The sequence below is a fragment of the Phyllostomus discolor genome, chromosome 3, assembly GCF_004126475.2.
Source record: "Phyllostomus discolor isolate MPI-MPIP mPhyDis1 chromosome 3, mPhyDis1.pri.v3, whole genome shotgun sequence".
NCBI classification, from domain to species: Eukaryota; Metazoa; Chordata; class Mammalia; order Chiroptera; family Phyllostomidae; genus Phyllostomus; species Phyllostomus discolor.
Window position 1 is genome coordinate 182,746,102 of NC_040905.2, and position 26,224 is coordinate 182,772,325.

Below are 26,224 nucleotides of genomic sequence, written 5' to 3' on the forward strand. Positions count from 1 at the left end.
GGGGAAAGGTGCAGGGATTAAGAAGCATAATTGATAGGTACAAAATAGGGGGATGTCAAGAATAGTGTAAGAAATGGAAAAGCCAAATAATTTTATATGCACGACCCATGGACCTGAACTAAGGGGAAGAATTGCTGGAGGTAAGTGGGGTACTGGGCAGAAGAGGACAAAGGGGGAAAAATTGGGACAACTGTAATAGCATAATAAAATATATTTTAAAAAGAACGTAGGTGGGAAATATGAAGACTGTATATCTATTTAAAGAAATTGAATTCATAATTTAAAACCTTCCCTCAAAGAAACTCCAGTCCCAAATGATTTCATTCTTTTAAATATGTAAGAAATAAATAACATCAGTCTTACAAAGTCTTACAGATAATGGAGGAGAACTAAACAAAACCTACCCCATTTGATGATGCTAAACTCAAAAGCTATTATATAAAAAGCAAAGCTCTTGTAGAAGAGAAAGTTACAGGCTAATATTTCTCATATACATAGATGCAAAAAAAATCCAACAAAATATTAGGAAATCTGTTGCAGCAATACATAAAAAAATTATATATCAGACTAAGTGGGATTTATCCAAATAACACAAAGTTAGCTCAAAGTTGAAAAACCAATCAAGGTACTCCTTCACATTAACAGAAAAAAAAAGAGAAAATTTGTATGATGATATCTCAATAGATTCACAAATAAACTTGACAAAATTCAACATTAATCCACAAAAGATTAGTATTAGAGTCAAATAACATGATAAACTTGAAAGTGTTTAATAGACTGGAAGATGCTATATAAATGGAAGGTATTTTTATTGTCACCCCCCTGCTGGATGCCCTTTATTTCTTCTTCTTGTCTGATTGCTGTGGCTAGGACTTCTAGTGCTATGTTGAATAAGAATGGTGAAAATGGATGTACTGGCCTTGTTCCCAATTTTAAGGGAAAAGCTTTTACTTTTGCCCATCGAGTATGATGTTGGCTATAGGTTTGTCACATATATGGCCTTTATTACACTGAGGTATGTTCCCTTTATTCCCTGTTTGCTGAGAGTTTTTATTGTAAGTCGGTGCTGAGTTTTATCAGATGCTTTTTCTGCATCTATTGATATGATCATGTGATTTTTACTCTTCGTTTTGTTTATGTGGTGTATCACATTTATTGATATTGTGCCAACCTTGCATCCCTGGAATAAATCCCACTTGATCATAGTGTATGATTTTTTTGATGTATTGCTGGATCTGGTTTGCTAATATTTTGTTGAGGATTTTAACATCTGTGTTCATTAGGGATATTGGCCTGTAATTTTCTTTCTTTATAGCATCTTTATCTGGTTTTAGAATTAGGGTAATGGGGCCATGTAAAATGAGCTTGGGAGTCTTCCCTCCTCTTGAAGTTTTTGGAATAGTTTGAAAAAGGATAGGTGTTCTTTGAATGTTTAGTAAAATTTACATATGAAGCCATCCGGTCCAGGACTTTTGTTTGCTTGGAGGTTTGTTTGGTTTTTTTAATTACTGCTTCAGTTTTATTATTTGTAATCTGTCTATTCAGATTTTCTGAGTCTTTCTGATTCAGTTTTGGAACACTGTGTTTCTAGGAATTTATCCATTTTCTCTAGATTATCCAGTTTGTTAGCATATAATTGTTCACAATATTTTTTACAAGTTTTTGTATTTCTTTGGTGTCAGTTGTTACTTCTCCTCATTCATTTCTGATTTTTTATTTATTTGGGTCTTTTATTTTCTTGATGAGTCTGGTTAAGGGTTTGTCAGTCTTTTTTATCTTTTCAAAGAACAAGGTTTGGTTTCATTGATCTTTTGTATTTTTTAGACCTATTTTGTTTATTTCTGCTCTGATTTTTATTATTATCCTTCTTTTACTCACTTTCGGTTTTGTTTATTGTTCTTTTACTCGTTCCTTTAAGTGTGCAGTTAGACTGTTTATTTGATATTTTTCTTGTTTCTTGAGGTAGGCCTGTAATGCTACGAATTTCCCTCTTAGGACTGCTTTCACTGTGTCCCATAGATTTTGGGTTGTTGTGTTCTCATTTTCATTTGTTTCAAAGTATCTTTTGATTTCTTTTTTTTATCTCATTGTTAATTCATTCATTGTTTAGTAAGATGTTATTTGGCTTCCATGTCTTCGTGTGTTTTTCCTTTTTTTCTTCTTGTTATTAATTTCTAGTTTGATACCATTGTGGTCAGAGAGGATGCTTGATATGATTTCAATCTTCTTAAATGTATTGAGACCTGTTTTGCGGCCTAACATGTGATCAATTGTAGAAAATGTTCCATGTACACTTAAAAAGAATGTATATTCTGCTGTTTCAGGATGAAATGTTTTGAAGATATCAATTAAATTCATCTGATCTAGTGTGTCTTTTAAGGACACTCTTGTTGATTTTTTGTCTGGAAGATCTATCCATTGATGTCAATGAGGTGTTGAAACCTCCTACTATGACTACTTACTGTTGTTCTCTCCCTTTATGTTCATCAAGATTTGCTTATACATTTAGGTGTTCCTGTGTTGGTTGTATAAATATTTATAAGGGCTATATCCTCTTGTTGGATTGCTCTCTTCATCATCACATGATGTCCTTTGTCTCTTACCATAGACTTTGTTCTAAAGTCCATTTTGGACAACATACTTTTCAACTATTCAATAACTACCCTCACAACAGGACTCAATGCGATGCATAGCAGACTATGATAGGATAATAAAATAATGACAACCACACAGTATATACTTCCACTGTTATTTGAGGGCTTACTGAATACTGGGCCTTGAGTTAGGTGCACTTCATGCATTATTGTACTTTATCTTCACAGCAACACTGAGGAGTGCACTAATATTTTCTCTGCCATATAGATGAGAGAATTAGGATTAGAGAATAAGCACCTTGCCCAGGGTCTCACATATAACTCATGGCAGAGTCAAGAATCTAGCCAAGGCTTACTCAAACTTCAGCTTTTAAACCCTACCCTACCTTGCCTTTTATAGTTTTATCTGGGAAAGGTCCCAGATGCAGTTGGCTTCTGCTGTCCTGTACTTCCAGGAAGGCACAAGCCTAGTCTCCTGTTCCCTTTTTCTGCATTCTGAGCACTGTGCTAACACTACATTAATAGGAAAAAATGGACCTCTTTAAATGTACTTTGTTGATTTTTTTAATTCTCAGCCAGCATTTTAAATTATAAAAGTAATGCATGCCCTGGCTGGTGTGGCTCAGTGGATTGACCACTGGCCTGCAAGCCAAAGGGTTGCCAGTTCGATTCCCTGTCTACAGCACATGCCTGTGTTGAAGACTAGGTCCTCAGTAGGGGGCCCACGAAAGGAAACCACACATTGATGTTTCTCTCCCACACTTTCTGCCTCTCTCCCCTTCTCTAAACATAAATAAAAAATCTTTTAAAAATAAAATTAAGAAGTAATGCACATTCACATTAAAAAATATTAAAGCCATGAGAATGAGTGTAAAGTGAACAGTGTTGTTCCCCTTCCCCACAGTTCCCCAATCACATTTTTTGGACCAAATCATTGTCAGCAGATTTTCTGTATTCTCCCAGAATTTTTGTATGTATATGCAAATACACATACACCCATATTTTTTCTTTTAATTTAGTTATTTTTAAAAATTGCAATTACAGTTTACATACAATTAGTTTCAGGTGTACAACATAGTAATTAGACATTTACATAACTTGAAAAGAGATCACCTCAATAAGTCTGGTACCCATCTGATACCATACAAAGTTATTCATACACACATATTCTTTTTTTAAAATTTTTTAAATTACAGTTTACATTCATTATTATTTTGTATTAGTTTCACAGGTACAGTATAGTGGTTAGCCAATCATATACTTGACAAGGTGTTCCCCCTGATATTTCCAGTACCCAACTACCACTATACATAGTTATTACAATATTATTGACTGTATTTCCTATGCTGTACTTTACATCCCCATGACTGTTTTGTAACTACAAGTCTGTACTTCTCAATTCCTACATCTTTTTCACCTAGTCCCTCAACCCTCCATCCCCTCGCCTCTGACAATCATCAGTCTGTTCTCTGTAGCTATTAATCTGTTCCTGTTTTGTTTGTTCATTTATACTGTTCTTTAGATTTCACATATAAGTGAAATCATGTGGTATTTGTCTTTTTCTGACTGACTTATTTCACTTAACGTAATGCCCTCTAGGTCCACCCATGCTGTTGCAAATGGCAAGACTGTTCTTTTTGATGACCAAGTAGTATCCCATTGTATTCATGTACCACAACTTTTTTAATCCACTCATCTGTTGATAGGCACTTGGGTTGCTTCCATAGCTTGGCTATCTAAATAACACTGCAATGACATAGAGGTGCATATATTCTTTCAAATTAGTGTTTTGGATTCTTTTGGATATATTCCCAGGAGTGGAATTGCTGGGTCATAAGGCAGTTTCATTTATAATTAACTGAGGAAACTCCTTACTGTTTTTCACAGTGGCTGTACCAATCTGCATTCCCACCAACAATGCACAAGGGTTCCCTTTTCTCCACATCTTCACCAACACTTGCTGTTAGTTGATTTATTGATGATAGCCATTATGACAGGCATACCCACATATTTTTAAAGTAAGCAGTTGGGTCATGTATTCCTGTCACTTTTTTAAAAATTTAATAATGCACCTGGGAAAGCTTTCCATAACAATACATGCAAGTTTATGTCATTCTTTTAATAAGATGCATAATATCCCATTCTATATCATAATTTATTTAACTAGATTTCTACTGATAAATATTTGAGCCTTTACATTTAAAAATATTACAAATAATGATGCAGTAAGCAATTATGTGTATACATCTATGTGTGTGTGTAAATATTCCCATAGGAAATACTCAAGAAGGTGGAATTACTGAATCGAGGGGTATCTGCGTTTAAAAGTTTGGTAGGTATTGCCCTGGCTGGCATAGCTCAGTGGATTGAGCACGGGCTGGGAACCAAAGTGTCCCAGGTTCGATTCCCAGCCAGGGTACATTCCTGGGTTGCAGGCCATAACCCCCAGCAACCGCATATTGATGTTTCTCTCTCTCTCTCTCTCTCTCTCTATCTCTATCTCTACCTCTCCCTCCCTCCCTCCCTCCCTTCCGTCTCTAAAAATAAATAAAAATAAATAAAATCTTTAAAAAAAAGTTTGTATCAGTTGGCACTTCTAAAATAGTATATAATGGTGTCTGTTACCCTTCATCAAGTGTTTCAAAATTTAGAGATCTATTTCAATTGTACTTATTGAGTACCTTCTGTGTGCTTTAGACTCAGCTCTAGGCTTGGGGATTTCAGATGCAGCCTGTGTAGTTAGAGGAAGATTTGTTGGTAAATTACTGCTCCTTTGGGACTAAGAGCTTTTACCCTTTTAGAAACAGGAAACTGCAAGCTGGTGAGGTATTTAGTTTCAATTTAGCTTAATGGAAACCTGTTAGTGAGTTTTAAAATAAGGACCAAGACAACTAAAATGGTAAACAAAGTCCCCTGGGCCCCAGGCAGGAGGATGTAGCGTCTGTGGGTTTACATGCTTCGAAGAGCCCCTCTTTCCAGGAACAATCGTGTTTCCACATTGAACTCTTTGGGGGAGATGTGATCTGTTGAAAGGTCTAGTCATCCCTATGGCGGGTGCTTCCTAGTAGGCACAGGGCAGCGTAGATCCTGTGTGGCTGAGGGCAGAGCAAGGTCTGTAAGAGGGAATACGATGCTGCCAACTACTGTGTATTGGGCATAAACTCTGGCCAGCAACCACTCTATGAACTTTACGTGCATCGACTCATTTAAATCCTGCTAACAAGTCCATAGTTGTCTGAGAGGATGTTGTTATGATGCCCATTTTAAAGGTAACCAATACTGAGATTCAGAGAAGGCAAGTAACTTACCTAGAGTCATAGAACTAACAGAGTGAGATCTCCAACCCAGGTATGGTTGACTGTGAAGCCCACATTTGGGCTTCATGGGCACATCTGATGTCATAATTAAAATAAAAATTGTGTGTATGTGTATATATACACATATGTATACATACATATATACATATATATATATCATATCACATCTTCACAATTAGGTACAACTTAAGAATTTTTTATCTCTTTATGCCTAAAATATGCTCAGGGACAAATGAGTTTTTATATTATTCTATGAGTCATATACCAAAACAGCTTGAAATGTAGGTAAATGCCCAATAGGTGGCAATAAAAATCACCTGTTACACTGACCAGAATTTTTATTTTCATAGCACCCTCCAAACAACTGTGGGGGGAAAAGAGTCAGAGATGAGGTGGATGTTGTATTAGGTGGCTTGGGATTCATCTCATGGCTGATGGGGAGCCTTTGAAGGCTTTAAGTCAAGAGAGTGGCATGATCAGATTTGTTTTAGAAAGACCACTTATAGATAGAGATGGTTTTGGAGTCAAATCCTGGTTATTATTGGGTCAGTTACCTGATCTCTCTATGCCTCAGTTTCCTCATCTGTAAAATGTGAATAATGATAGCACCTGACCTATAGGATGTTTGTGAAGATTAAATGAGATAATTAAAAAAGATAAATTACTTAGTAAGTGACTGGTCCAGAATAAGTACTCAATAGCTGGGACTGATAATGACATAATTATTAGAGTAGAGAGAAATTGGAGCCAGAGAAATCAAATGTAGTTGAGCAAGAGATAGTAAGAACCTGAATTAAGAGGGGATAAAACTGGAGAGGATTGTTAGGGAAGATGTCAAAGAGAATTGTTAGGCTTTGAAATATGACTAATGGGAGCATGAGGAAAAGGCAGGTGTCTTTGATAGCTCTCAATTTCCAACCTGGGTGACTGGGTGGATGGCGGTGTGCTGAATGACATAGGAAACACTAGGGAGAAAAGGAAGTTTGAGGTGGAAAAAATATAATGATTGAGGTGGAAAAAGAACATAATGAGGTCAGTTTTTAAGATGTTGAGTTTGAATACTCTGTCATCAGTTTAAATGTGAGGTTCTGGGAAGTCTGAGCTGTAGAAATAGATTTGAGTTTCATCATAAGGTAGAAGATGAAGCTGTGGGTGGGGATATTTTACACACTCCCCAAGGGAGGAGTATGTAGAATAAAAAGACTGGGGGGTCACATATATTCCTGGAGGGATCAAGGATATTGAAAGGAACTATTGAAGAGGTTGGTGATATGGAAATGAAGTTGGAGAAGAAATTTCAGCCCTGGTTGGTGTGGCTCAGTGGACTGAGTGCGGGCCTCTGAGCCAAAAGGTCGGTGGTTTGATTCCCATTCGGGGCATGTGCCTGAGTTGCTGGCCAGGTCCCTGGTTGGGAGCATGCTGGGGGCAGCGGTTGGATCGATGTATCTCTCGCACATTGATGTTTTGTTCCCTTCCTCCCTCCCTTTCCCTCTCTCTAAAAGTAAATAAATAAAATCCTAAAAAAAAAGTTTCAAGAAGGAGTGTGTGAGCCCTCAGCAATGTTTGGTCCTGTAAGAGAACTGAGAAGTGACCACTAGACGGCTGTGTTATTACCAGTCACTGCCCTAGGATGCTCACACTAAAACCTGTAGCAGTAAAAATAGAAAAAATGCTCTACTGTGAAGGAGTTCTGGCTGGGACATCTGTTATCCCATTGATGACCTGGGCTACTTTGACTGTCATGGTGGTTGGGGAGATGGGGGAGATTCCTCTTCCTTCACCACTCCTTGGTCAAACAGAATAACCTCTCCAAGAGAAGAGGTTCTTCTTTGGTAAATAGTGTAAGACTGGTGGACCTCCCTTGCTGGAATCTTCAACTTGCCTCCTATGTGTACTGCAGTATTATGTTTCTTTTTGTAACACTGCCCCTGTTTTCAGATAAAAACTCAGAGACAACAGAGTGTCTATTTGACCAGTTCTTGTGGTGGTGATGGAAGGTGGTGCAGAGCTTTACTCAAAATGGGAAAAGGAAGAATAGAGGGAGGTAGGAGAAAGGGGGTAATGTGTCAGACTTAGATGAAGGACTAGCAGAGGCTAATTGGGTAGGGTTTTGTTAGGCATAGACAGTGGGAACAGGGAGGGGGAGGGGGAAGATGGTGTTCCTTCAAAGGAGGAACAGTAAAAGCAAAAGTGTAGAGGTGGGAAAGCACAGGCCAAACTCAGGAAATGCGATTAGCCTCACTGAGCTGCACCTCAAAGTCTAGCACATGAAGGGGGGAGAGCAGGCTGGAATGGAGACTGTGGCCAGATGGTAGAGTTCTGAGAGCCAGGGCAGGGAGTTTGGGCTTTCTTCTTCTGTGGTTTGACGGATTCTGGCTAGAATCATCAAAAGCTTTTCAGGAATTCAGGCTTGTGTGTCTCAGGCTTCTCCTTCTGGAAGACCAAGGGCCCATAGTGGCAGCCTGACATTCAATCTCCTTCGCCATGGTTGGGAAGTCAGGGCTGTAGCTGATTTCATTGGCCTGTTTTGCATTTATTATAGTGTGGCTTTTATAGTGTGTTAATTGAAATATTTCCAACTGCCAAAAACAATTACACTCAAATTGCCTTGTCAGTTCTTTTATTGCCAGATAAATGTTTTACAGACATTTATGGGGGCAGTGGTAACTGGATCTCATTTTCTATTTAAGGCTGGCAGTTTGGGTTGGGATTGGCCCTCCAATACTCTGATGTGGGCCAGAAAGCTGTTGGGCATTGTGGCGCTTCCATCTCGTTACCTTAGGGATCAGAGGCTCTTTAAAGGAAAGCAGCTTTCTGGCTCATGCAGCTTAGCCTCAGAGAAGGGTTCTCATCACTGGAAACCTTGGTAACCTGGCAGAAATTTGAATCCTGCTGCCTGCCCTGCCAGCAACAATCCCAGCTCAAGCAGAGACACACTCTACTCTCCCACTGGAGTCCCTTTTCTCCGCCACCCCCCCCCACCCCCGGCCCCCACCTCTTCCATAGACCCTATCACATAAGGGCAGTGAGAGCCCATCTAGTCGAACTCCCTTGCTTTGCATTTGGGAGACTGAGGCCCAGAGACTTCCCAAAGATCACACAGGTAGGTAATCAGCAAGAGCTGGGAGCAGAGGTCCCTTTCCCATGCACCATGCTGCCACCAACATGTGCCCTTTGGCTTCTCTGCTGCCTTGCCCCCTCTCCAGAGTTCCAGGCTTTTTCCAAGAGTCTCTTCCTCATCTTTCCAGCCTTCACTGATCTTCCTCTTGTTTGATCATCCAGAACACCTATTGTTCTGTATAGCTACTGCAGTTTTCTTTTGTTTGGTGGAAATTTTACTGTCTCTGTCACTGTTCTCATCTAGACTTCCCACATGCTCTGTTCTCCTGAAAAGCCCTTCTGAAAAACATTTTCTCCACCTGGACAACCCTACTTGTCCTTTGATAGCCGGCTAAGAAACTGCCACCTCTGGAAGCCTTTCTTGTGCACCTCAGGTTGGGCAGGTGCCTCCGTGCATTCCTACGGCACCCTGTGCATACATGTTTCTATCGCTGGCCCACGGCAGGCTTTCAAAGGCACATATGCTGAATGAGTGAGTGAGTGAGCAAGTGAGTAAATGACAAACACTGATCATACCCTCTGTCCTCTATGGACCCTGAACAAACTAGGATAGGGACATCCTCTCTCTTCGTCTGTACCACTGCCTAGGTTAGCACCTGGCACATAAATAGTAGATGCTCAATAAATGTTTGTTAGGTAGAACTGAGCATGCTGCTCTTAAGAACATAAAAATTGAGCATGTTAGAAGTAGAAGGTCATCATATCCAGTCCCATGCACTTTACTTACAAGGAAACTGAGGCCCAGAGAGGAAAATCATTTTTCCCAGGGTCATGACTACTAATGGGTTTGATGGCATTCATTCATTTTTTTCAACAAGTATTTTTGAACACCTTCTATATTATGAGACAGCAGTGTACAAAACAAAGTGCCTGCTTGTAAAGAACTTACATTCATTTTAAACAAGCATTTAGGAATATAATCTACCCTTTAAAATTACCGTAATGCCCAGTACAGAGCTGAGCATTTAAAATAAGCTTTTTAAAAAAATGTTTGTTGAACTAGTTGCAAATAAGACATACCCAGTGCTACATGGCCTGGTTGCTCTCCATGAGTCAGTCCCACTGATGGTGGCCTGGGGGTTGCCTTAGACACAGGACCTCCTTGGCTGGGCTAAGAAGCACGTGTTGCCCCAGCTGGTATGGCTCAGTTGGGGCGTTATCCTATAAACCAAAAGGTCACAGGTTTGCTCCCCAGTCAGGCACATGCCTTGGTTGTGGGTTCAGTGCCCATTTGGGGCACTTGTGAGACGCAAGGTCCCTGGGCAGAAGCCTCCCTGTGGTGCTGTCTCTGATATCCTCATGGAGATTCGCTTATGACTTACCCTCTGTTTCTGTTCTTTCAGAGCCTGACTGTAGGCAGAGGAGCCAGGAAGAGAGTAAGTGCCGAAACCACGCCATCTCTCAGCAAGAAGCTAATAACACTTTTTCTCTTAAAATTATTAGCTCTATATTTTTTAGAAAATTCAAGTGGGCAAAAAGAATATTAAAATCACCCTTAAACCTACTACCCCTAGAAACCTCTTAGTTAATATGGGATATTATATCTTCCCTGATGTTTTTATGCATACTATAAAAATTACATGTATTTATTTTTAATGGAATTTCAAACTGTATGTTATTTTATAATCTCCTTTTACATGATATATCTAGAGTACCTTTCACTACCAATAAATACTTTTATAGCCTTATTAATAATTAGTGCATGGTATTTTACCATATGTTCCTTGAGGCCATCGCATCATCAGTTCAACCATGCCCTATTGTTAGACATTTAGATGTTTCCTCCTTTTCACTATTACAATCAATCCTCCAACAAACTTTAATGCATTTAAATCCATGGGCATCTCTGTGGTTATTTCTTTAATATAAATGTCAACACATAGATATCTGAATCAAAGAAGATAAATACTTATTAGGCTTTTGGCAAATATTTCCAAATTGCTCTTTAGAAAAGTAGTGCTGATTTTTGAGTGCTTATTTCCTCACAACCTCACCCACACTGGATATTAGTTTTGTTTGGTTGGTGTTATTTTCATTCATTATTGTTTTAGTTTTTACCAGTTTTATAGTGAAAAACTGCATTGTTTTATTTTGTACATCTTTAATTGCTTGTGATGGTGAGTATTTTTTGCTATGCCATTAGCCACACTGGCAAGGTATTTAACTGTCTACCAGGCAAAGGAAAAACTTTTCCTGATTTTTTTGCTCCAAGGATCTGATGGGACTGTGAAGCTTAAAGTTACCAAGTACTGAAAGTATTGCTGTAAGAGTAAACTCAAGGTGGCAAATTGGAAGGTAAAATATGAATTCAAGTTGAAGCAGTGTAAGGAATAGCTGGGTGTCCTTTCATATTGCATAAAGCCCTGTCTTTGGCAGCTGATCCTGGCCATCAGCCCTGGGCTGTGTGGGAAGCACTAGGGAGGAGCCAGTTCTTCTTGTCCACCACAATGTTCCAGCTATGGCCAGACCCCCAGGGCTAAGGCCTGAGCCCCAGGGCTGAGGCAGCCATGATCTTTCAGGCAATGAGAACTCTGGCCTGAGCAGTTCCGTTGGACTCTTTCATGAGTGGTCTCGGGTATTTTTTGTGTTCTGTGTATCATGACAGAGCTTGGCTTCTGAGTTTTCTGAATGAAGGGGCTTTTTGCAGCATTCTCACTTATCCAAGCAGATCAGGCACTCCTGATCCTCACGTGAGGTTTTTGTCCAGGATGAAGATTCAGGGACTGAAGTGGGAGAAGGGGCAGATGAATGGGCCCAGTCCAAAGTCACCATCAGGCCCCCTGACCAGCTGGAGCTGACTGAGGCGGTGAGTTAGCAGCATCCTATTCTTACTCCTTCTACCTCCTCCAGCCTCAGAGTGTGTTCTTCCATAGTACTGATAGAGCCTGCAAGAACCTGGTTGTCAGATGTCTGCTGACACTCTGGTGGGGAGGGGTCCTCCCAAGCCTCAGAGTGGGATAGGGGCACTCCATGTATGACCCTCTTAGTATTTCTTTTCTTTAGGAGCTAAAAGAGGAGTTCACCCGAATTCTGAAAGCCAACAACCCACATGCACCCCAGAACATCGTCAGGTACAATTTTAGAGTAAGTCATCCCTGCTTCTCATTTGCTATGTGACCTAAATAAGTGCCAAATGCCAACCTTTTCTAGATTTCTGTGGTCCTTCTGTATGGAACAGGGGGATTGGGCATTTGGTGTCTCTAAGTATCTGTCCAGCCCTGGCATCTGCTAAGTACAAGGCCTGCCCTGTTGTGGTGACTGTGTGTGACCTGAGGTGAAAGAGGTGAGCCAGGATCCCTTGGCACAGATGTAGGAGCCAGTGACAGGTAAATTCAAGTTGGAAGCAGAAGGTATTTACAAACATATCTTTAATGAGAACTCAAAAGAAAAACTGTATTCCATTTCCCCCCTCTTTTTTAAACTGGCATGCAGTGAAAATTTCAGGCTAACTGAGGATTTGCTGTTATGTTTCTGTTAACAGACAATCTTAGGTCCTAGAGAGTGAAAACAGGCTACATTCTGACTCTAGCCCTTTTGAGGACCCCTGGTCTGACTCAGCCCCTTCTCTTCTTAGGAAGGCACATATAAGCTTATTGGCTTTGTGAACCAATTGGCAGTTCACTACACCCAGGTCGGGAACCTGATCCCCAAAGACTCGGATGAAGGTCGGCGGCAACACTACCGGGATGAGTTAGCGGCAGGTAGGCCTACGGGCCAGCCTGAGGCTGCAGTCTGGTCCCCTTTCTCTGGTTACTCTAGGGAATTGCAGAGTATCTGCTTATGTACAATCCAACAGTTGGCTGTCCCAGATAGATCTGGGAGCTAGCCTGTGAGGCTCAGGCCAAGGAGAACCCTTGGGTGGGGGCGTGCCTGAAAGTCAGGAACCCAAAAGCCCTGCCCTGCCAAGGGATGGGGAACTGGGCCTGGACTTTGAGCTCATTAGCAATGTCCTGCCAAGGTTCACAGGAGTCTGCCAAGTTGGTGTTTTCAGAAACAGAAATCCTTGAAGAAGAAGAAGAGCCCAAGGAAGCAGAAACAGAAGCTGAAGCTGGGAGTCAAACGAATGTACCTGCAGCAGCGGTACAGTGTAGTACTGCTCTCCAGCCTGCCCGCTCCCTCTCTCCAGCTGTAGATGGCAGGTGGAGAGTGTAGGGGAAGGGGGCTTCGGGGTTGACTCATTGTGGATGGGACTCAAAGTGAGAAGTTAGAGGCTGCGGGTACCAGTGCTCTGGCATCATCACTCTCTCCCACTGCCATCTTATTCCAAGACATGTCTTCTCCCTACCCTCCTAATTCCCCAGTACATTTTCCTTATGGCTGAGTCCTGGTCCTGTGGGTCTTTTTCTCCACACCAGGCAGCTGAAAAAGTGGCTGAAGAAGAACTGATGACTCCTAAGCCCAAGGAGCGAAAGCTTACCAACCAGTTCAACTTCAGTGAGAGAGCCTCACAGACCTTCAACAACCCTCTCCGGGTAGAGCAGCCCCCGCCCCGGCCCTTTGGTCTCCCAACTCTGCACTGCACATGGGAGGGAAGAAAGCAGGCCTGACCCCAGCCCCAGCAGCCCTCAGCCTGGCAGGGTGACAGGGTAGATGCCATGGCTACTCTCTCCATGGAGAGCTGGGAGCATGTATTCAGGTCCCTGTACATCATCCAGGCAGGAGTTCAGAGGGAGTAACAAGGAGAACGAAGCCCTCCACTGAGACAGTGAAACTTGAATTGGTGTTGAAGAGGAGGTCAGGATCTGGGGAAGAGAAGGGAGGCAAGAATATGCCGGGGAGGTGGGGCTATGAGCCAGTTTGACCAAAGGTGATAGTCTCTGTGATAGACTAGCTGGAAAAGGCTAGAATAGTTCCCTGGCTTCACGTAAGTGTGAAGGACCCTGAGTACCAGGCAGAAAGAACCTCTCAGGATTTCAGGTGAGGGACTCACATGTCTGAGGCCGTATTCTACAGAAATGAATCTGTGAGTGGATGGCAGAGGTCTGCAGGTGGGTTTTTGACAGCTCTTTATCACCTTCTGCAGTCCCTATGCTAACGTTTGGTAGTCTGAGTGATACACATTGGGGAGGGGGTGCATTTCCCTGGTGAAGCCAGAAACCCCAGTATGAGAGAGAAGACTTCTCAGGGTTAGGGATATTAATTAGCCCAATGGCCTGTCAGAGTCTGCCCTCTGTGTCCTGTGTCTAGAGGCTGGCTACAACAAGGACTGATTGATTCCCTGCAGATCTGTCCAGCCCCCACATGGAGTTTTTCTTGGTTGAAACTGGCACAGTCAGGCTTCACACCCTCCCCTGCCCCAGCTTAGGCTTTTTCTGAAGGAGACTTGGGTGGAAAATGTAGGCTTTCACTGCATCATTTGGTCATTTTATTGCCCTGGATCTAGCCTTGGTCCTCTTTACTTCCCCAGTTCTCGGTCCCACCCCTCACCCCTCAGCTCCAACAGAAATGATTCAGCAATGGGTATACTGTTGGGTTCAGTGAGACAAAGCTAAGCACTTTCTGTGGGTTTCCTGTTGTCATTATCCTCTAGGACCGAGAATGCCAGATGGAGCCTCCTCCCAGGACAAACTTTTCAGCCACAGCCAATCAGGTGAGACCCCGAGCCAGTCGAAAAACCATCACCTACCCCTACCCCATTCCTCCTTGTCTGGCTTGGCAACAGGGGAGACTGGTGTGGTCAAAGAAGCCTCTGACAGTCTGCCCTCCTCATCCATCCACTTCCTTGCTCTTTGTTCAGGCTCTGAACAACAGGCACGTGAAACACTAGGTTCCACCCTGTGAGCTCTCAATCAGACAGTAAGTTCCCACCCAGTGAGCTCTGGATCAGCCACATGACCCTGTCCCCAGGGCAAGGCTGACCAAGGGGGAGAGAGGTGTGACTTCTGGCGGGGGTGGGGGGGACATTTGTTCCCATGGACTCTATAACCCATGGCATCCTGTGGCTGACTCTGAAGTATTAACACTCTAGCCCTGCTCTTCCAACAAACTCAGTGTTCCTGCTGACCCTTCTTCCTCCTCAAGTCCTACTGGATAGGCTGCTGATTTGAGCAGAATATGGGGCCAAGAGATCTGAATTCAGGCCCCAGTTCTGCTGCTCATACTGTAAGATCCTGGCCAATCCGTGTTACCCTGAATGACTGTTTCTTTTTCCTGTCAAATGAAGACAACAAGCAGCTGGACAGGGTTGTTGGAGGGCTCTGGATGTGGAGTACTGGCCCATAGGTGAATTATTAAATGTAAGGTCTGACTATCTGGCCTCCAGGTGGCAGTGACTGCCCAGCTCTGAAGAGCACATAGTGTGATCTGGGGCTTTCGTCCAGCCTCAGATCCTTGCTGCTTCCTCTGCTGCTATCTTGGGCTTCTCTTGCTGTCAGATCTAGTTAACAGGGTTTCTCTAACTTTTTGTTTATCTTTTTATACTGAGAATGTATGGTCAGTGCTGTAAACAGCCAGCTTGAGCCAATAATTTTATCCTATCTCCATGGGAGAAGTTTTTTTTTTAATTTCCTAGTTCAGAGTTGTGTAAGTTACCAAGAAAAAAGTGAGCTAGGCTCATGTTTGCCCATTTGTTTTGCCTGGTAGAGGTTGTAGGCTGAAATAATACTGACCTCCAGCTGACAACCAAGCTCCTGGGCTGCAAGGTAGAAAGATCAGCCCAGAGGTGTCCTGAGAACTCTTTCATCCCATGGCTAGCAGGGAAGACAGATGTTGAATACATAATTACAGTAGACCAAATACAAGGTGATGTGTTGGCATGATCAACTCTTTAAGACCTGAAGGCTAAAGAGAAGCTGGCTGGCTGAAGATTTTGCCCTGTATTGATTTTTCTGATTTCACCCTTGTCTAGTGGGAGATCTATGATGCCTATGTAGAGGAACTTGAGAAGCAGGAAAAGACCAAAGAGAAGGAGAAGACAAAGACACCAGTGACTAAAAAAATGGGAAAGATGAGCATGAGGAAGATGACATTTATGGAGTCCCAGGTTTGGTGAGGGTTACCATGGCTCTGTTACAGAGGATGACTGAGTTCGACCTTGGACCCCGGGTAGACATAAGCCTGGCTATCTGGGCTTCACAGACATGCAAAGGGTTGGGGGCTCAAGTTGAAGTATGAATAGTTCTTTCCTTGTGGGAAGATGTGAGAAGAGCTACAACTGCCTCTGGAATTCCACAGCTCCCCCAAATTTTATGTAAGTCTGGAAGCTAGCAGAGATTGAGTATTGCTAGGTTAGGGGGCAAGAGAAGACAGGAATGATATTGAAAGCCTGATGTGCACCCTGGAAGAGCTGGGGAGTCTTCTCAGGGTGGGGTGGGATGTGAGAATAGGGCACCCCCTCCATGGATAGGGGCTCATGGGGTTTGGGAGAGTGATTTGTTCTTTGACCTTTAGTCCTTGGGTTTACTTGAGCTCAAGTTTTTAGGTGAATCTTGAGGGCCAAAAGCCAAGTTAGAGCTGATCACAGGTAACAGCAAATCCAGGCCAATGAGTGTGGCCACTCTTTGATGGATTTACTATGAGGTACCACAAAGGAGTTATAGAGGTCGTGGTTAGGGGGGCTCAATGTGGATGTAGCCACATAGGTTTGACCATCATCACAGAAGTTACAGTGAGAGGTCACAGCAGAGAGGTTCGCCACAGGGAGATGTTGAAAGGCCACATTTGTCCCTGGAGTAAGAGAAAGCTGGGTCAGGAGCCAGAATCCCAGTATGGAAATCAGGATGAGTTTGACCTGCAATAGAGTAGGAAGAACGAGGTCCATAGGAAGTGAGTGTCTGGATTCAGCACCTTGGAGAGCTCCCAAAAAGCTCTCAGGAAAGTGGTTCTGCTCCACCCTGGAATAGAAGCCAAATGGGCTAAAGAAGTTTTGCTTCCTTTGCTGAGGTATGCCTGCTTCCACTCAAATGTGATTTTATCATATCCCTGATAAAAAGTCAAATTTTAGGAGCTGTTTAAGTATTCCTTGCCTTGGCTTAATAGATACTGCCCCAATTCGGTTTCTTTTTCTTTTTTTCCCCCCGCCTGGGTTCAAGTTCTTCTTCTTTTTTTTAAGTATATTTGATTGATTATGCTATTACAGTTTGCCCAATTGTCCCCCCTTTAGCCCCCCTCTACCCTGCACCACCCAACCCTCCAGCATCCCCCACTTAGTTCATGTCCATGGGTTGTAATATAAGTTCTTTGAGTTCTCTATTTCCTGTACCATTTTTGACCTCTCCCCATCTATTTAATGCCTACCAATTGTGCTTCTTCTGCCCTGTACCTTTTCCCCCTATTCCTCCTTCCCCCCTCCCAACTGAAAACCCTCCATGTGATGTCCATTTCTCTGATTCTGTTCCTGTTCTGTTTGCTTAGTTTCTGTTTTTGTTGTTTTTCTTTCTTTTTTTAGGTTCATTTGCTGATAGTTGTGAGTTTGTCATTTTACTGCTCACATTTTTTATCTGCTTTTTCTTAGATAAGTCCCTTTAACATTTCATGTAATAAGGGCTTGGTGATGATGAACTCCTTTAACTTGACCTTATCTGGAAGCATTTTATCTGCCCTTCCATTTTAAATGACAGCTTTGCTGGATGGAGTAATCTTGGATGTAGGTCCTTGAGTTTCACGACTTGGAATACTTCTTTCCAGCCCCTTCTTGCCTGCAAGATTTCTTTTGAGAAATCACTGATAGCCTTATGGGCACTCCTTTGTAAGTAACTCTTTCTTTTCCTCTTGCTGCTTTTAAGATCCTCTTTTTGCCTTTAATATTGGGTAACTTAATGATGATGTGTCTTGGTGTGTTCCTCTTTGGGTCCAACTTGTTTGGGACTCTCTGGGCTTCCTGGAAGTCTGTTTCCTTTGCCAGATTGGGGAAGTTTTCCTTCATTATTTGTTCAAATAAGTTTCCAATTTCTCGCTGTGGTTCTTCTCCTTCTGGCACCCCCATGATTTGGATATTGGAATGTTTCAAGTTGTCCCAGAGTTTCAAAAGTCTCTCTTCATTTTTTTAAATTCTTGTTTCTTCATTTTGTTCTGGTTGGATGTTTATTTCTTCCTTTTTTTCCAAATAGTTAATCTGAGTCTTGGTTTCCTTCCTGTCACTGTTGGTTCCCTGAATATTTTGCTTTATTTCATTTGGGATATCTTTCATTTGTTCTTTCATTTATCAACCAAGCTCAGTCAGTTCTGTGAGCATTTTGATTACCAGGGCTTTAAATTCTCCATCAGATAGGTTGGCTATCTGCTCATCGCTTAGCTCTCTTTCTGAAGTTTTGCTCTGTTCTTTCATTTTGGCCCTATTTCTTTGCTCAGAGCACCTGTTAAGTGGTAAGGGGATGGAGCCTTAGGTATTCACCAGGGCAAGGCAACCCCCCTTGCTGTGCTGCAGCACTGCTAGTGAGAGAGGGGCCAGAGAGGGAACAATGCAGCTGCCTGCTTGTCTCTAGCCCACTTTCCAACCAACTCTCCTGTGAGACTGGGAGTTTCTCCCACTGCAGCAATGACTATAGTCCGCAGCCAGCTCTGTGTCTCAGTTTCCCCTAAGTTAGCCCCGCCCATGCATCCCGCAGACTCTCCACAGTCAGCCTTGCCTGCAAGGTCTGCCGCCTGTCCTCCGGTTCTCTCCGTTCACCACCTTACTGTTTTCCTTGTTCTGGTTGACTGTTTCTTTAATTCCGTGGTTGTTGGAGTTCCATGAAGTTTGATTTCCTGGCACTTGTAGTTGTTTATTGATTTTAGATTGGTTGTTATCCTCCTTTTGGTTATTAAGGAAGCAAAGGGTTTCTGCCTATGCCTCCATCTTGGCCAGAACTCCCCTCTCTCAATTTGGTTTCATTCAATCCTAGACCAAGCTCTTGGTGGTCATGACTATACTGGATATTGGAACCCTGGAGTGAAAGATTAAGTCCCTGCACTGCATGTTGCCCTGTCTAGACCCTTGACTTTTGCTGCATCATTTCTTTAGAGGTTAGGGGCTTCACAGGGGCTGTCAGCCTGGGTCAGGGTTCACTTGAAGATCTGTCAGGGGTTTGGCTATGGGCTCTGTGCTGAGACCATGGTTACAGAAACCTTACTGGAAGGTGGTCAGATTGGAGAGAAAGTGGTTGTCTGTGTGGGGCTGAGAGTATGGGCCTTGGGGTCCACAGACTTGAGTTTACATCCTGGCTTTGCCACTTATTAGCTGGGTTTTTCTAAAACATGTTTCCTCATCTGTAAAGATATCCTAATATACCTACTTTGCCAGATTATCATGAGAACCTAAGATAATGTATGCACAGCCCCTAACATAGTATTTTCTTGGTGTTGATTGGTAGGTAGTGCCATAACACAGTTGATGAAGCTGGGAGGGTTCACTTGAAGAAATGCTAACTCAGGGGATGAGTGCCTGTCCCCTACATCAGAGGAGCTATTACTAGACATACAATTCTCTGTGGCCAGAGGACAGAGTTAAGACCATGGGTAAAAGACTCAGGGAGGTAGGTTTCAGTAAATAGGCTGTCTGACCACAGAAGATGCTGCCTGATGTAGGGAGGTCATTTGCCAGGAAGCTGTTGAGGCAGGAGAATTCCTGCTTTGAGCCACATAGTATCAGCAGTAGCTGGGACTAGGTGAACACTAAGGACTGTGATTGTAAGATTCCAGGGAATGTCTTTGGTCACTTTCCTGAGATAAACTTGGAGTTAGTTTGAGACCTGACAAAAGGATCTCAAAGGGCAGTTCCCCATATGTGACTTTATAAGCCCCCACCACACTGGTCTGCGTGTTTCCTCTGACACTACCACCACCATCACCCACTGGGTACCAAGTTGTTAGTATCATGTGTGTTATTACATTCATTCCTACAATGGCCCTATGACGCCAGTGGTATTGTTCATCCCCACTGTATTACAAATACTCCAAGACCCGAGAAGTAAGCAGCTTGCCCAAAGTTGCCACCTGGCTTCTAATCCATGGAATGGGATGGGAATGCAGGACTGGGTGGCTCCAGAACCCACTCTCTTAATAACCACTTTCTGACTCTGCCACTCCTGGGAAATCTCGTCCTTGAGAGCCATTGGCCTGGCTCTCTGGAGCCCCTTTGGGTGGCTGTCCACTCAGCTGGTTCACTCCTGCCACCCACCCTAAACTCATGGGCTTTTCTTGTTAGCCCCAAACATTTTGCTTCTCTAATAACCTGCTAAGTGGTTCACCTTGTGGATTTGTGGAATTTTATAGAATGATGATCTTGTTTATTTGGTTCAGACTGAGTCATTTTTCTCTGACATGAAACTTCCTACTTTCTCTTTGGTCTGGCCAGCATGCAGGGCTCTAGATTGGAAGTCAGTTCTGCCTGATACTCCCTATGTGTAAGCAGGTCGCTCCCTCTCTGTCTTCTTCAACTTCTAACTAAATCTCTGAGGCCTTTAATGGGACTCTTTGTCATTGCCTGTGCTGGTGAAATCTCAGGTTCCCACCTAAGAAGCCTCCTACCTGCCCTTGTCTGCTTTCCGCTCTGGTACCCTTCCTGTCTTTAATGCCCTGTCTTGTGCTCAGAGACATGCCTTTTCCAGAATAAGCTCAGAATGAAAGAACAGAAATCAGTCTCTGCCCAGGAGCTATGTATGGCAGTGTAGACTCCTTGTGGTACTTGTGAGCTAGGCATTCCCAGTAGTGTGTGATAGTGTAAGCTGGGCCTGGAGACATTAAAAGGTACATTTACAGAACTCCCTGGGGTGGATGGTGTCAGAGAAGCATTGCTGAATCAATTACAAGGCTGGGCTGTAGCTTGGGACTTGATCTTTCATGTGCTGGCTTATAAGAGAAACTGTCACCTCTGTACCTCCACAGAGTGACGATATCACCAAAGTGGCACAAGCTGCTAAAATTGTGGAGAGGATGGTCAACCAGAACACATATGATGATGTTGCTCAGGGTAAGATTTAAAGTTCTGGCAACTACTATTATTGTATTAAACTATATTATTACATTGAAAATCCTTCATACAAATCAGTATTTGAGTGTCCCACGTAGGTCCCATAGGTGCAAGGGGGGAACAAAAAAATCCCTTCTTCCTCTGGATATCACTATGGAGAGAAGTCTTATACAGGTCAACCATTAACAGTGGCATAAGAAGAAATGTGGGTAGTAGTGAGATCTGACAATGGAGCAGGGAAAAAACCCCACAAAACACCTGCACATTAGTGAACCAATGTCATCTTCCAAGAATCCTGGGAAGCAGGCAGAGCTGAGATTATTAACCCTACTTCATTCATGAGGAAGCTTAGGCCAAGGCCACCTGGCTAGTGAATGACATAGAGTATCCACAACTAGGTCTTGAGCTTCCTAATTCTGTGCTCTGTTCTCTACTCTGTCCTGCTTGGGGATCATATAAATGCTAGGATGCAGACAGAAACTTCTCTGGAGATCCTAGAGAATGGAGGAAGGGAAATGTGGGATGAGTGGCAGCAGTCAAGGAAGGCTTCAGGGAGGGTTGAGCTTGATGCCAAGGGATGAACAGAGTTTGAGTAGGAGATTAGCAGGAGGATGGGTGTTCTAGGCAGGGGACAGCATGAGCAATGACCTGGTGGTGAAAATGAATTCCAGTGGACTGTGGGGACGAGTAGCAGCAGACTCAGTGACCCAAACAGGGGCTTTGGTGGAAAGTGATAAGAGTTCAGGCTGGAGAGGTGGTTGGAGCCAGTTAAAGGAGGGCCTTGAATGTCATACAGGGGATCTGAGCTTTCTCAGAAGACAGATCAAAGATACTATCTGGGCTGGAACACAACCCAGTGAGAGCAGGATGGAGGAGAATGTGATTGGGCAGGATGCAGAGACAGGGGTGGAAGTGAGTTTCTGGTGTGCGGTGGAGTGGGCCTCACCACACCTTGCCCAGACCTTGCACCTGTGTCAAGGGGATGGAGAAAAGGAGCAGTCATCATAATGAAACACAAGTGCCAGCATTCCCTGGGAATGGCCTATGTACCAGGCATTATGCCATGCTATTTACATGTGTCATTTTATTTAATCCTGACAGCCACAATCTCAGGTAAACACCATTATTTTTTCCATTTCATAGGTGAGAAAGTCAGGCTGTATTATTGCTACTTGTTCAAAACCACAGGTATCGTGAGGTGTGAGTGGTGCAATCAGGACTCAAACACAGGCCCTTTGGATCCGTAGCCTGGGCACTTGAGCACGAGGTTGCAGAGCCACTGAGCTGGAAGAGGCATTTCAAATAAACATTCAATAGGTCTATGCTGGTGATTAATTAGTGATGAGGTGAAGAAAAAGATTGATTCAGAAACACTTAAATCCTGGGGGCCTGGGAAATTCTTTGACAGAGCCAAGAAAACGGAATCCTTCCCAGGGCATGAACAGTACATTCCCAAGTGGCTTGTATTTCCCTAAGAGGTTGTGCATTTATTTGGAGCAGCTGCGTCCCCAGAGTTGGCAGCTCCTCGCTGCTGGCTGGTCTCCTCTGCTGACAGCCTAGGGCTCTTCTTGGTGACTTGATGTTCATTGCTCACCCGTGGAACATAGAGACTGGGGCTGCCAAGACCAGAAGCCTAAACAAGCCCCCTTGTTATCATTCAGGCTGGAAAGCAACCTTGAGTGCTTTTCAAAGCTGTCAAAGTACACAGCAGCTCTGAATGAATTTGTCACTCACACAGCTTGGCTTCCTGAAACCCAGCCTCTGCAACCAGCCCCCCAAAGGGTGGCAAACGTGATTAATATCCATGGAGAAATTGGCCTTGGTGAACCCTTTTCATTTATAAGAACACAGTCACATAAAAATTCATTGAACTTTGATTTTTTTTAAATTGCATACTCTCTTCCCTCTGGGAAAGTGTAATCATGAAGCAGAAGTGAAAACAGAGAAGTGTTACCAATTAGTCTCTCTGAAACGTGGCACTTTCAAAGACAGTTGATCTCAGGCACCTCTGAAAGACCCCTGATGTGATCAAGGCTCATGCCTCTGACCACTCTAGTTTTTTTTTTGTCCTAAGACATTTTTGAGGTTTGAATGTGGTCCCACAGTCTCCAGGTGTGGACATTGTAGGAGAGGTTGGGGCCATGCCTGGGCATGTCCTTTACCATGTGGGATGAAAGGATTCATTTTCTCATAGATCACCTTTGGTTGGAAAGAAGACTGAGAATTACTCACTTCTGCTGATTGATTTCATTGCATTCTTTGAGCAGTCATTGGTTGTTTGCTCTGTGGCTGGCCCTGTGCTAGCTACTACAGGTCCAGAGATGACTAGCACATGCTTCCTGCTCTCTGGAAGCCGTCTGGTAGGGGAGACAGGCAAGAGAGTAAATAGAGGCAACACAGTGTGGTAGACGTTTTGGTACAGGAGAGGCACAGGGCTGGAACGGAGGAAGAAATGAACTCTCCTTGAGAATGCGAAGGCCTCATGGAGGAGGAGCAGTTTGATGTGGATCTGGAGTGAGTAGGAATTTGCCAGGAAGACGGAGGAGTAGGACACTTGAGAGGGCATGTGAACAGCTGGCCGAAGTGACATGGAAGTAGTGGCCTGGAGCCTTGGTTTGAGAAGGGGACCGTGTGCAAGGGGAGCCACGGAGAGGTTCTCAGTGGGGTCGGGGAGCCACAGAGGGGTTCTCAGTGGGGTCGGGGAGGTGTACGGTGAGGTGATTTGTTTGTTCTCACTCTGGTAGCTCTGTGGGACGTGGGCTGGAGGAGGAGTCACTGGAGGTAGGGAGACCAGTTAGGAAAACAGTGTGATGATCCGGGTGATGGCTGTTGGGCCCCGAACCTGGGCAGTGGCTAAGAGTTTGGAGAGAAGTGAATGGGTTAAAAAGATAATCGGAAGGAAAATATGAGATGATGGAGAGAGATGAGTCAAGGGTTGCCCAGGTTTCTGGCTTAGACAAGTAGCAGGATGGATGGGGCTTCCACCTAAGTTAGAGAAAATGGGGGGAGGGTAATTTAGAGCAGGAGACGAGCCTGAGTTCAGAGAACCCATGAGGGATCCAGGCAGTTTCACTATAGTGGGGCTGGACAATGGCTACTAAGATGGGCAGACCTGAGATTTTATCTGTGTAGACATGGCCGCTTTATTGTAATTTACCTCCAACAACAAGGACGACAGTAACAATAACATGTAGAGAGAGTTGCTTATGTGCCTGGTATTTTTCTCACTATTTTACATACATTAACTCTGTTGATCCTCACAAGAGTCGTTTGAGATGAAACACAGAGAGGTTAATTGTTTTGGCCAGGAGGTACATACAGAAGGTGGCAGACATGGATTAGCCACAAAGTGGCAGTCCCAGGGCTGACAGCCTGTGTGTGTTTAAGATTTTAAGTACTATGAGGATGCTGCTGATGAATACCGGGACCAGGAGGGTACGCTGCTGCCTCTCTGGAAGTTCCAAAACGACAAAGCCAAGCGCCTGGCTGTCACCGCCCTCTGCTGGTGAGTATAGGCATTGACGCAATCCCAGAGCCCCTGAGTGCCTGCTGTTGCCAAGCCCTAAGCAGGGCACTTCTACAGAACTCAGCCACCTTGAGGGTGACATGGAGTATTACGAGAAAAACTGAGATGGGAATTCTTAGAAGATTGTAGGATAAGCCCATGTCTCTAACCTCAACGGATGTCTGCAGTGTAGGTAGGCACCAGTGTTCATGGGAAGTCTCAAGTCCATGGGCGAGCCATATCCATTTCCTCAGCCAATGAGTTCATATTTCTTTTACAGGAATCCAAAATACAATGATCTGTTTGCAGTGGGACATGGCTCCTGTAAGTAATCTGGTGATTTATTTTTTCTGCTCACTTAACCAGCAAATACTAAGGGCCTATTCAGTGCAGAGTTCTTGGCCATGTGTGAAAGATACAGAGATGACTAGGATGCAGCCACTGCCTTTGGGGCTCACAGCCAGTTGTCAGGAGACCAACAATCACACCAGCAACTAGTGCTGCTGGGTGAAGAAATATGCCAAAATGAGCCTTGAAGGGCTTATTATGAAGAAGAAGGAAGAGGAGGTCACTTCTGGCAGAAAGACCAGCATAGGCAAAGGTCTGGAGGCACAAGATATATGGCAGGAAATTTAGTTGTCGAGGGGCCAGGGTCAGCCCCCACAGGGCTTAGTAAGCCGTTCCAAGAGGCGTGGCCCTTGTCCTGAGGACAGTCTTCTGACCTTCTCCTAAGGGGAAATCACTGAAGGAATCTGAGAAGGGCAGGGACACGACCAGTGGAGGTGGAATTGCAGGCAGACCTGGGGAAGGACGGGATGGTGGGGGCTGAGGAGGGCAGTGTTCCTGATCAGGCTTGGGAGCAGGCAGGGGCGGGGCAAGTGCATCACTTGGCCCCGAGCCCTGGGAGACCACTGTTATCCAGGGCACTGCTGCCCATTCTCTCCCACTGCAGCAGGAGACAGCACCATAGTAACTGTGTCAGTTTGCCTTCCCTTCATGTTTCTGGGTCCCTACAGAAGCCCCCTACTTCCTTGCTGGGCTGGACGTTCCCCCTTCCTAACGGGAGAGGGCCCCACACTTCGTGTTAGCCGCAGCTCCCTAGGCTAACAGCTTGTTCTCTAGCTGGGAGGATCAGCTTCTGCAAACAGGAAAGCCTCTCCATGCTCCAAGCTGCTGCTGGCTGGCAGGCTTACAAACTCCTGGTCTCTGCCCCTCAGACCGCCTGTCTGCCCATTCTTTGACCAGGGTGGAGAGTCGGTGGAGGGGGAGGGGGAGGGCAAGGAGGAGTTGGTGTTTGTCATTCCTCTCAGGGAGGAGATCTTGGAGCTGCTCCCAGTCTCGTGGTCCGGGCTGCCTTTGAGGATGCCCTAAATGCCCGCTTTGTGTCCCCACTCCTGAAGGTGGGCTGCTGCCAAGCTGGAAGCGCCCTCCCCCTCTGGCAGGGAACTAGCACATTCCTCCCCCTCTGCTGCAGCTACTGGGCCTGGACCAGGGCCTGGGGGCTGGGCAGGCCCTCCCAGGAGTGGGTGTGGACCTGAATGGGTATGAGGCTGCTCTCAGCCCAGGCTGTCTGTCCAGGCCTGAGGTGAGCTGTGGGGAGCTCCCCAGCAGGTGGGAGGAGAAACTGCTTGGGCTCTAGCCCCCTCTTCCTCTCACAGAGGGCCAGAAGCAGGGTCGGCTGATTGGAATCATGTAGAGAGAGACCGTCTATGGAGGCAGCCGTTGCCAGGAGCAATGAGGAAGATTACCCGGCCCCCAGGAATAGATGATCTCAAGTCCAACGGGCCTAGCAGCCTCCTTT

General features: G+C 44.4%; 1 protein-coding gene across 1 annotated transcript in view; it reads left to right on the forward strand.

Annotated features, from left to right (window-relative positions):
• DNAI1 (dynein axonemal intermediate chain 1) overlaps positions 1–26,224 on the forward strand; it is a 58,352-nt gene that overhangs the window by 11,716 nt on the left and 20,412 nt on the right. The window contains exons 2-12 of the mRNA XM_028513327.2: positions 10,375–10,407; positions 11,739–11,837; positions 12,035–12,115; positions 12,606–12,732; positions 12,990–13,111; positions 13,387–13,503; positions 14,562–14,621; positions 15,879–16,013; positions 20,834–20,918; positions 24,306–24,423; positions 24,704–24,747. Coding sequence (XP_028369128.1) covers positions 10,375–10,407; positions 11,739–11,837; positions 12,035–12,115; positions 12,606–12,732; positions 12,990–13,111; positions 13,387–13,503; positions 14,562–14,621; positions 15,879–16,013; positions 20,834–20,918; positions 24,306–24,423; positions 24,704–24,747 — 1,021 coding nt within the window. The remainder of the gene's footprint in view (positions 1–10,374; positions 10,408–11,738; positions 11,838–12,034; positions 12,116–12,605; positions 12,733–12,989; positions 13,112–13,386; positions 13,504–14,561; positions 14,622–15,878; positions 16,014–20,833; positions 20,919–24,305; positions 24,424–24,703; positions 24,748–26,224) is intronic.